Source organism: Megalops cyprinoides, chromosome 10 (assembly GCF_013368585.1).
Source record: "Megalops cyprinoides isolate fMegCyp1 chromosome 10, fMegCyp1.pri, whole genome shotgun sequence".
NCBI lineage: Eukaryota > Metazoa > Chordata > Actinopteri > Elopiformes > Megalopidae > Megalops > Megalops cyprinoides.
In genome coordinates this window covers 1,307,894-1,320,000 of record NC_050592.1, presented here as the reverse complement: position 1 = coordinate 1,320,000, position 12,107 = coordinate 1,307,894, and the positions used below count along the sequence as shown (strand labels likewise).

The 12,107-nt window shown below is 53.0% G+C and overlaps 1 protein-coding gene across 2 annotated transcripts in view; it reads right to left on the bottom strand.

Annotated features, from left to right (window-relative positions):
* Positions 1–10,647, bottom strand: part of slc9a1a (solute carrier family 9 member A1a) — a 38,614-nt gene extending 27,967 nt beyond the window's left edge. For both annotated transcript variants that reach the window (XM_036538402.1, XM_036538403.1), the window contains exon 1: positions 9,432–10,647. In XM_036538402.1, coding sequence (XP_036394295.1) covers positions 9,432–9,741 — 310 coding nt within the window. In that variant the 5' untranslated portion in view covers positions 9,742–10,647. The remainder of the gene's footprint in view (positions 1–9,431) is intronic.
* Between the last annotated feature and the right edge of the window lie 1,460 nt (positions 10,648–12,107).

Sequence of the window (12,107 nt, the reverse complement as noted above, 5' to 3'; positions counted from 1 at the left end):
AGTGTGATTCTAATTCTGAAAACAACCATTTTAAAATCAGCATGTGGGGAGATGTGACAGGTTTTCACATGTTAAAAAGAGACTAAAGCTGACAACAGACCCCAGTTCAGCATTCTCTCTGTTAGCAGAACAGGAGGGCAAGCATGGAAATCAGTTAAAGGTGAATTTCACACTGACAGTGGGCAGTACTCTTGCAGTTAAACCGTTATGAATGCATGGAATATCTCACTGGAATTAACATTGGACTTGCTACAGTCCCAGAAACACACTACAGACTGAATGAAGAGAGAGGCTAAAGGATCTTCTGTTTTCAGGCTGCTGAGACTTGCTGACTGTGCAGCTGAATGAGGCGGCAGTGAGCTGCGTGCAGAGACGTTTCCCTGCAGGTGCAAACGGCCGCTCTGTATCTGCAGGGCTCGGCAGAGCAGCCATCTCCCGGGACACCTGGGAGCCTCCCTGCCGCCCTGCGTCACTCCAGACCAGCTCACGCTCAGGTGATGTCAGCTGCCATGACTCCGGCTCGTCCTGCCTGTCAGCCGGCTTTCAGCACACGGTCGCCGTCACCGAGAGCCATCGGTTGCCAGGTGATAAATCCACACGAGTCCACAGGTGAGCAGTGAGGTGCGAGTGGGACTCAGTCAGCATTCTAACACGGCCTTTATATCACTGACTCACCGACTCTGCGCTGACGAAACAAACACCGGCAGCTACAGGAGGAAAGAAATACACACCTGAATGCAGGTGTGTGTGTGTGTGTGTGTGTGTGTGTGTGTGTGTGTGTGTGTGTGTGTGCGTCTGCATGCATCTCCCTCTCTCTGGATGTCAGTCTCCCTTCTCTCAGAGTTAAAGAGCAGCCACCCCTGACGTCCGGGAGATCGGCCGTTTCCCTCCCTGTCACACGGTTCACTGACACACAGCATTCATTACACGACTCCATGGACAGAATATGACTCCTCTGGTTTGCAGATGGCCTGATGTAGGTTTAGGGTTAGGGTTAGGGTTAGGGTTAGATGTAGGACTGTTTAAAGTGGCCGTGTTTTTCGTTTCCTCCTTCTCCGGTGATTTGATGTGCCCGCTGAACCCATGCTTCCCACAGTAAACCGCTGTCTCCCAGCTGAAAGCGCTAAGCTGCGTCTTTGAAACTTTTGCACCCAGCCATAAACCAACGAGAGATAAAGCTCATTAACTGATGCTTCTGGAGGCCTTTGCTCCCTGCGCTTGCTGAGAGCAGCGGCCGGGGCCTAATCCATCTGATTAGACCGTTTCTCCCTCTCTCTCCTCTCACAGGCTCATCCTGCTAATCACTGTCACTATCTGTGACCAGATTAGAGGCAGAGGCAGGGGACATCAGCCCTATGCAGATAACACCCTAAGCCCCCCAGCACACCCCCACCCACACTGACCCGCGATCCCGGCCAGAGAGAAGGCCTGCGCTCACCATCACCGTTTCCACGGCAAGCTTTCCACAGACAGTGCAGGGGAGGGAAATCGGCTGCCACGTCCTCGGGAAAACTCTGCAGCGTTAGCGTTAGCGTTAGCGTGAGCAGGGATGGACTTGACTCTGGGCTGTGTGTCTCCACAGATGGCCTACTGTACACTGAAAGCCCCAAATAATGTTTTGAAAGATCATAACAACATTAGAAGATAAAGTAATTCTCTTTTCTCTTGGTTTATACCTCTGTCCAGAGTGCCTCCCAGAGCTCACATTCACATGTAGCGGGTTATTTACTGAAGTAATGGAGAGACAAGCAACTCACAGCAAACAGTCATTTACCACGCAATTTAATCACTTCCCATGTCATCTGTGGTCAGATGAATTGAGGTTATATTATCATGGTCCATCACTCTGCTTGCAATCTTGTTTTGGACACCGCAAAACAATAAAAAAACAGAAAGACCGCCCAGATGACGGGGCGTAATCTCCCTGGTGACACAGTGCGGTGTGTGACGCAGTGCGGTGTGTGACGCAGTGCGGTGTGTCTGGATGGCTGGTTACCAGTGTGTGTGCACAGTCCTGCCCCTTCATTACAGGGAAATGAGAGCTTTTGAGTCGCGTTAGCAGAGCACAGAACCGCACCCCGACGCCACCGCTGGCTGTGCCGCGAGAGCCTGTTTTCCAACTGAGTGATGAAACGTCCTGGCGTTTCTCCCCGTGATGAGGCCGGCTGTCCCCCCCCCGATACGCGTTTGGGGAACTGAAAGAGCCGCCTCTACAGTCACGCTGACGCTCCTTCTCCACAGATTACACACGCGTGGCTTCGGCCACATTCCTCCCAGCCTCCACACCTTTTGCTTCCACCCCTCTGTGCTGTGATGGAAGGACAGGAGGGATTAGAGCATGACTTGGCAGAAAGAGGAAACTTCAGACGCCTGGCTTTGCGGAGTGGCAGTGCGGACAGTCTTTATGGTGCCACATGCTGCTTTCAGCAGAGCGGTCAGGGGTGCTGTATCAGGGTGGCCTCTGATTACAGCCCACACGCTGTGGACGGACTGTTTGGAGCTATGCACCTGGTGACACCTGTCCTTGCCAATATCCCAATCACAGCTAACTCCACTCAGAGTATGTTTACTGTAGATAAGGCCATTCATGGCCTTTAAGAAAATCCGGGTGTGAACAGTTGCAAGTTTGTTGGGTAAACACCACGGTAAACTCCAAAAGGTAAAGTAGACCCACAGCGATAACATATGCTGACACAAATCTGAGCTGACCCAAAAACACACAGGTCAAAGGACGGCGTAGCTAGGCTACACAGGGGAGAAGGTCCACACTGCACAGATTATTGCACATTACTCTATTGATATTAGATTAATATAACATTACTCACATAATCCTGGAAGAAGCCAGCACCCATGAAAAAAAGAACAGACCAGCACCAGAGAGGAGTTGCCTTTACCATGTGAATATTCTTTTCATTTAATTGGTGTTTTGCTGTGCGGTCTGCATTTACACACACCCTTAAGGGAACACGTAGAGCACATTCACCTGCTCTCGGGTTCAGACTTGCGATGCCGTGTGACCTGCTGTGGCTCCCTGTCTCTGCACACCCCTGTCTCTCACAGCACCGCTTCCCCGGCAGCGTTCAGGTACCCCGCCCCGCGACAGCCTGCGACGGGCGCTCAGGTACCCCGCCCTGCGACGGGCGCTCAGGTACCCCGCCCTGCGACGGGCGCTCAGGTACCCCGCCCTGCGACGGCCTGCGACGGGCGCTCAGGTACCCCGCCCTGCGACGGCCTGCGACGGGCGCTCAGGTACCCCGCCCTGCGACGGGCGCTCAGGTACCCCGCCCTGCGACGGCCTGCGACGGGCGCTCAGGTACCCCGCCCTGCGACGGCCTGCGACGGGCGCTCAGGTACCCCGCCCTGCGACGGCCTGCGACGGGCGCTCAGGTACCCCGCCCTGCGACGGGCGTTCAGGTACCCCGCCCTGCGACGGGCGCTCAGGTACCCCGCCCTGCGACGGCCTGCGACGGGCGCTCAGGTACCCCGCCCTGCGACGGCCTGCGACGGGCGCTCAGGTACCCCGCCCTGCGACGGGCGTTCAGGTACCCCGCCCTGCGACGGGCGCTCAGGTACCCCGCCCTGCGACGGGCGTTCAGGTACCCCGCCCTGCGACGGGCGCTCAGGTACCCCGCCCTGCGACGGGCGCTCAGGTACCCCGCCCTGCGACGGGCGCTCAGGTACCCCGCCCTGCGACGGGCGCTCAGGTACCCCGCCCTGCGACGGCCTGCGACGGGCGCTCAGGTACCCCGCCCTGCGACGGGCGTTCAGGTACCCCGCCCTGCGACGGGCGCTCAGGTACCCCGCCCTGCGACGGGCGCTCAGGTACCCCGCCCTGCGACGGCCTGCGACGGGCGCTCAGGTACCCCGCCCTGCGACGGGCGCTCAGGTACCCCGCCCTGCGACGGGCGCTCAGGTACCCCGCCCTGCGACGGCCTGCGACGGGCGTTCAGGTACCCCGCCCTGCCACGGGCGCTCAGGTACCCCGCCCTCCGACGGGCGCTCAGGTACCCCGCCCTGCGACGGGCGCTCAGGTACCCTGCCCTGCGACGGCCTGCGACGGGCGCTCAGGTACCCCGCCCTGCGACGGGCGCTCAGGTACCCCGCCCTGCGACGGGCGCTCAGGTACCCCGCCCTGCGACGGGCGCTCAGGTACCCTGCCCTGCGACGGCCTGCGACGGGCGCTCAGGTACCCCGCCCTGCGACGGCCTGCGACGGGCGCTCAGGTACCCCGCCCTGCGACAGCCTGCGACGGGCGCTCAGGTACCCCGCCCTGCGACGGCCTGCGACGGGCGCTCAGGTACCCCGCCCTGCGACGGGCGCTCAGGTACCCCGCCCTGCGACAGCCTGCGACGGGCGCTCAGGTACCCCGCCCTGCGACGGGCGCTCAGGTACCCTGCCTGCCTGCTATTTTTACTTTATTTACTTTATAAAACATCAGGGAGCTATTTATTTATTTATTTATTTAAATTTTTCAGTTAACTGCTGGGAGCTCCCTGCACTTTTTGTTTTAAGATAATGTTGATAAAGTTCTCTTTTAATTAAACATATTCTTAAAGGCATTTCAATGAAGTTTTGTGTTGGAGTTTGTGTTATTCTAAATTTTGACACCAAGATTTTCATTTTTACTGCAAATGTATTTCAGTTCCAAATATCAGTCATAGGTCTCCATGATTACTAATAATCAGTATCGGTATCGGCCCTGAAAATACCATATCGGTCGACCCCTATTCTTAATCACAAACAGCCTTCATTTGGTCCTAATCACAAATGACCACGCCCTCACCTATTTGCTCTTTCCGCTCAGATCCAGGCCCTGATGGTGAGATAGCCATGTGTGAGCTGCAAATATTGACCTCTGATTGAAGTGACATCGCTGCCATTGTTCCTGTGAGTGGCAGAATGAACCGTTCCCGTGGCTACGGTTACAGGGAGTCAACACAACTGATAACGCGACTGGAGGCGGGCTGCAATGATTTAACAGACCTGCCCGCTGTCACCTGACACGCTGTAGCATGGAAGAGCATGATGTATAGAGAGAGCACACAGCCACTGCTCTCGGGAAGATCGCTTCGTCGCTTCGGCTGTAAAATGAAGCCCTGAAAATACCCAGCGGTGCTCTGAAAGCTGATAAAATCCAGGAAAGCAACTGGCTGCGTACAGCTGGCACTGATGTATCAGCCTTTCTCTCGCTCTCTCTCTCTCTCTCTGTTTACCTGCTGTATGCTTACCAGTCTAAATCCATCACCTTCCTGTAGGTTTTAAAAATCTATTGATTTTTTCTGAGACAAATTCAAATTAACCTCAAACTCCCATTAGATGCAGCCTTCAAGTTGGAGCCAAGTAGTAACACACTGTTAGGTTTCTCAGAGAGCAGTCCTGAGTGGCTGTTGACTCCAAAAATAACCAATAACCTTTATTCAGCCTGAGATAATGTGCCTGAAATCTCAGCCTGTAAGCCTCGGGAATGTCGTTCTGAAGATTGACTTATACTGACCCCATCTAAAAATCTCTCTTTTCCCTAGAGACAATCCTCTTCAGCCAAGCACAGTAACAGCCATCACTGCTGATAAATAGTTTGCTTATCCTTGTAATTCAGCTCCAAAGCACTTTAATATGTTACAGAGTGCATTCCTTACATGCAATAATCGCACTCAGTTCCAGCTGAACTGATACCAGCCAGTTGACGCTAAATCTGTCCGGTTAATGTTTGCAGCAGCTTATGGTAATCCCCCAGATCTTTCACACTGATGTGCAACACACACAGACACACACACCCTGCTGCAGCTCAGCGAGTTGCAAATACACTCTCACACAAACAAGAGTGCCACAGCGTGGAGCACAACCTGTCAGATCTGGAACGTGGGCGGAGCCTCAGTCTGACATGCCCTTACAGCACCAGTCGTTTCAGAGCTGCTCTCTGCCTGACGGGCCTTTCTGACGGCATTCAGTCGTTTCAGAGCCGCTCTCTGCCTGACGGGCCTTTCTGACGGCATTCAGTCGTTTCAGAGCCGCTCTCTGCCTGACGGGCCTTTCTGACGGCATTCAGTCGTAGCGGGTAGCAGGTAGCAAAGCGGGTGCAGCGGTTACGTCACTCCCTGAGAGCTGGTTAACTAGCGTTGTTGCCAACAGGCATGTAAATGTAAATTTGCCTTTAGCTCAACTGGCAACAACGCTGGCCATAAGGTGTTGGCACTAAGCAGTGAGAACCCAGGTTCGAAACTCGCTCACTCGCTGACCCCCGTAACATCTAATTAAAACACAACGCAAGGTTCCACCTGTTACACCTACAGAGTGTGTCTGTGCTGTTTACACACATATAATTAATACTTATTTGTAAAGCTTAATCAAAAGGAAGTGGAATATGTTTGGCCAGATGGCTACATTTCTGACAAACATCTTGCCCCCATTATAAAGCGGACCCTTAAACATAACAAATGTTTAACGTTTTACAGTGAGGAGAGGAGTCTGCACTGACGCTGTGAGATGAAAATGTGCTCAGGACAGATCTGCTACACAGTGATCTACACCTTACTGACTGTGGAAACAGTCCAGCAGACTGCAGGAGTGGCTGAATTAAATCAATGTACACTTTTTGGAGTGCTTGGAGTGCTTTTCATTATCTGAAGGGGATTTTTCCCCTTGAGTCAGTCTTTTATCACCTGTTGGGCCCTGGCTCTTCCCCTCTGGGAGTGCACTATGCCCTGCCTCTGCTGATAATGTTTAGCGTAGGTGTGCCTTTGGGAGCAGGCAATCTCACTGAGCTGTGTGCTGTAGACCGCTGCTGTCCAGCCACACGCCTGGGGGGGACGTCTGAGTGAGGGGGGGGGGGGGGGGTGAGAGGCATAGGGACGTGATTAAAACAGGTCTCTGTGCCCCACTCTTCCAGGCCGCTCTGGGGCTGAGGCATGGGACAGGCAGAAGGGTTAATGTTTATCCCGGATCGTTACCGCTGCGGCGCGGAGGTGTGCCCGTGAGAATATTCATTTGGAAGTGATTAATGTGATCGGACAGCAGGCGCGCTAAAGCGGCTCTCTCCTGGAGCGCGCTGGCGGTCCTCACAGCAAGGGGGCGCCGTCAGCAAGCCGAGGATCACACGCTACCCCCTGGGACCGGGGGTGAGGGGAAGGCCTTGCGGGGACTGGAGGCTTCCAGGCCACAGGCTGTGTTCTGGAAAGGGGAGGGGCAGAGACCAGCACTCAGCGGGCCGCAGACAGGGGAAGTGGATTGATGGGAATGTTGAAATATGACTGTAGTTTATGTGCGTGTGTAAGGTCCACCCCCCTCTTCCTCGCAGTGTTATCTGACAGCACACTCAAGCAGAGAGGGGGCCGGGGGGGCGGGCAGTGGGGGAGACGACAGCGTGGGGCTAGCGCCCTGCAGCAAGCATTGTGGGTAAAGACGAGGCAGCGTGACAGGGGGGGGAAGCAGACCTGCTGAAGGTCACCATCCCGGTGCGCAAACCCCCCCGGGAGGGGAGCGGGGAGCGGGGAGCGGGGAGCGGGGAGCGGGGAGCGGGGAGCCCCCCCCCCGATACGCCGCCCGTGTGTGCCAGAGTGATGCCCCCAGCACCGCTCTGCCAGGCTGAGTTCCAGGGGACGAGAGGATCCTGCCGTGCGCTGAGTGACAAGCGAGAGACAGTGCAGGGTCCTGCCAGCCTGCACATCCCGAACAGGAAGGAGAGGCGCGGGGGGGAATGCAGGAGGCGACAAAGAAGGAGGGATAGACCTTCAACAGAATTCCACAGACACAGCCAGACAGAGGCAGGAGGAGAAACTGCAGAATATCCACAGGGTGAACCACAGAGGGGTGTGTGTGTGTCTGCAGTCCTCCTCAGCAGAGACAAACCACTGAACGCAACAGGAACAGTGTCCTCACCACACAGCGGTACACCGGAAATTTCCTGAAGAACTTGCCAAGTCATGCGCCGCTAACCGTCCTGAGCAGCCAATTAGCACAGGAGCAGAATGGGGGGAGCTAGGCTAACACAGCAGCGACGAGAGGGTCACAGGACAGGAGCAGGAAATGCGATTAGCACCTGAAGGACGAGCAGCAGGCAGAATGCAGCTCGACGCGTCTTTCTGCCAGGTCTGTATGAGTCACTCAGAGGCCTCATCGTGCCTCCCCCCGCCCCCTGCCCCCCACCCCGCTCCCCGTTTCCGCCTCACGGCCTCAGTTCGCTCTCTGCCCCACGCCTCCCAGAAACGCCAGGCTACTGAAGGGCTGTCAGACACACTGACCTCTCACTCAGGTGAGCGCTTACAGCACCCAGCACCTGTGCACCCACCCTGAATCACTGCACCCAGCTCTGCCTTAGAGCAAGCATGCGCCGTTTCACCAGGCTAAAGCACCTCCCTTTCAAGCTCCAGCAAATATTTATTTTTGGGGTTTGGGCTAAATAAAAGTATATTTTTGTCTGTATACTTGACTGTATACTTGAGCATGGTTTGCCAAAGATGAACACTGTATTAGCACTCTGGATTAAGATGCAGATTAAATGAATTCCTAAAATGCAGGAACAAAACTTAATGATAAGAACAGATTCAGCTCTACCAGGCTGGTCCACTTCAGACGACAAACTTACAGCACTTAGTATAAATAAAATATGAATACTTGGTTTCACCTGCAGAAATAGAATGATTCCACCAGCACTACTCTTTCAAACCACCTGTTGAATGTACACAAGTGCTGAGGACAAATCAGACCAGATCAGTCTTCACTTACAAGTACAGTCCAACTCCTCACCTAAAACATGCTACTATTAATCTATAACCAACAGAACTGGCCTGTACCTACAGCCCTTTGGGTGAAAGCAAATCATACAGAACTTTCTCCCAGTTGTCTATGAACGTAAGCAAAATGAATGATTTTGTAAAAAAAAAAAAAAAACGCCCACGTCGCCCCTTCCCTAACGAGCTATCCAATAAGCCGGTTTCGGATTCTTTTCTGTAGTAAATATGTTCTGTGGCCCATCATTATCCACGCCAGTCTGAACACGGGAGCATACAGTTTCAGTACCTCTCACATTTAGGTCATTACTCAACTGCATCTATAGATTTTTACAGCCTACTCTTGCCAGATTTAAGATATCGCTGAGATTGACTGCTGCTTCAGTTATTTGATCCTCTGAAAGAATCAGACTGATGATACCTTTGATCAAATGTGCGTGCATTCTTAGTATTTTCAGACACAATATCCCCTTACGGAAAATTACTGTACAAACTTGCGCATGAACTCGCGGTGCTGGCCAGAAACGTCCCGGTAAAGTCGGAGTGCGCTGACAGTACTTCAAACTCAGAATCGCCATACATCCCGGATCGCTTGCTTGTGAACCATCCAATTTATAACGACAGAACTAGCTAACGATAAACTTACCAGTTCAACTAGTTAGCAGCCAGCTGGTCAACTACATGTATAAAGCGAAAAGCACTTACCCAGTTTCATCAGCGAAGCCAACAGGACCCATAGCGAGATCTCGAATGGTTTCTGGACGTGGTGGTAATCGAAAGAGAGAACCGGGAAGGCCTTTTTGGTGGCGTTGTGCCGGTCTTCCGGCAGCTCTTGGGAAGGCTGGCAGTGGTCGTGGCCCGCCTTTGAGTTCCTGTTGGCCAGGTCCGGGGAGCTTGCGGCGCCGGGGGGCAGCACGGAGCCGGCCAGAAACATCAGCATTAACAGCGCTAAGAGTCCCCGCTCGGACGCGCTCCTGAGGCCGGCGGCTACGCGGGGAAGCGTTCGCGAAGGCATGCTGCGTCGGAGTGGAAGGAGCTACTCTGGTAGCAAATTAACCTGCCTCGCTAACCGGTCAGACAGACAGCCAACAGCAAATTAGCTAGCTAAGTGTGTACACAAGCAAATATACTTAACAAGTTAACACATGTGTTGGAGCAGAAAAGCACCCATTTGGAGCATTCACCTGGCTGGCTTGAGGGATGCGGAGAGCGGCAGCCGCACACCTGGCAGCCCCTTTGAAAGCAGGAAACGCGGAGTGTTGTAGCTTAGCTAGCTACGTGACTCTTATGGTGAAACCCTCTCTCCTGGCTCATCTTCATCGATTCACGGAGAGTGACTAACTTAAGAAACAAGCGCGAGGCAACCCGAAGTCACATGAATCCGAGCGGAATGACGGATCATTACAGTCGCAGCCGATGGTGCGGAGTTAGCAGCGCCTCACAGATAAAACATCACTCCGATGCCCATTTATCCAACGCAGCTGTTCGTCTGAGAACTCCAGCTTTGCAAGCTAGCTACGCAGACAAATTAGCTAAGCTACTGGGAGAAAATACATATCCCCTAGCTATGCACAGCAAGGAAATTCAATTAATTAACTTAGTGGAGTCCGACCGGTGGACAGAGCTCAGCTGTTTCAAATGTCATACTGCATGTTCGCGGCTGCAGTAAGAATTCACCTATAGCGAGCAAACCGTAGTGTCCCCTGTCCCGTGAAGACCCCTCTGAACTCAGCTGTCCGTCTCTGGCTGCTGTTATATGTACCTCCTTCTCAGTCACGCCTGTAACGTCAGCTCTTCTGCTTTTCGCCTGCAGCCTCTCACCCTCTACCCTCAGAGCAAGCTCCCTCTCTAACCGGCGATCACTTTCTGCTGTTATATACAACCTTCAAAATACACACCCTTTCTTCTCGGGGAGGTTTGAACAGGGGAGGATGAGGAAAAGGAGGGGGGGCATTTGTATTCGCCACCACAAGTGACATCTACTGGAGAGGAGGGTAAATGGCATTCTTACAGAACAGCGTGAGCCGTGTCTGATCGAGGAGGAAGTGCGCTTTTCCTGCCCCTTTCCAGATCAAACACACAAACGTTACGTGCGTCCCAGTTGCTGTTTCCATCATATTCCCTCATATTCCCACGTCCCTCGCCCCTGCATCCACCCGGGAGGTGCTTCTCCCGTGTCCTTCACTCTGCGCAGTCCTCTGCCTGGCGGTCCGGATACCTGCATTGCAGCTCGGAGCTCTCGCTGCTGCAGCGGCGAACGGCAGCGGCCCGGCGGTCAATGTGAACGAATGGGGAGACCCATAACACGCTTTGGATACACATGTTGCGACATGATTTACAAACAGTTGTTAAAAATTATCGTTTATTCATTGTTTCAAGCAGCAACCAGTTGAATACATTCGGATTTTGTTCGAAAGTCTTTAATTTCATAATTTCAAATGGATTTTAAGGTGAAGTAATAATATCAGCATGTTTCATTGCATAAAACATAATTATCTATTCTCATTGCATCATTGGTTTATGGCTTTATTGTAGGGGTGTCTAAGCTTTTGGTACAAGTTAAATATATAGCCTTGCATCAACAATGTATTTCCAAAAGATTTGCAAAGCATGAGTTCGCCCGAATACGCTCCGTCATCGGGGTGCCACCCGTGTGTGACAGCGCGGTTCCTGCAGCGTCTGCTGGCAGCGCCAGGCTTCGGTAAGCCGGACAGAGAGGTTTCTTAAAGAGCTGTTTGTGTTGCTTCAGAGTTATCCCATGCGAACTTCGCTTCGCGCCTCCCAACGTACAATTACAAAAGGCGAGAATGGTCATGCTGTCTGAAACAAAAATCATTTTTAAAACGCAGACACCTCGTCACCATACTCATGACATCGTGTACATAGATTAGGCTTCTGCGCAGTCCTGGTCATTGAAAATAATGATATGCTTGGCGAAGTTCCGCGATGATGCGTTCTGTGTGCGTTCGGGAAAGCATACAGGCAACATCAACTGGGTGATGACATTTTGATAATGTAAAGGGCATTTAATGTTTCATCTAGCCAAGGGCAGGTTTACTCATAAATTATTGACATTTACATCTTCTTAGAGTGGACAAGATGTATAAACAAACCCCATTGACGTGATGTTCCAATAACAAAATAACGAAGTTCCCTGAAATACCTCTTTTAAACCCCCACAGGTGGCCCTTCCCAGAGGTGTGGAGTGTATGCATACATAATTAATAACAATAAAATATTGACCAGACTAGCCTGAAGCTTCCCTCTCTAAGCGTACGCACTGAGCCACACACAGTGCAGACGGCAGGGCCCAAACGAGCCAGGTGTCCCTACCTGGCCACGCCCTGCTGCCTCAGCACTGCTAATGCACCACAACTACAT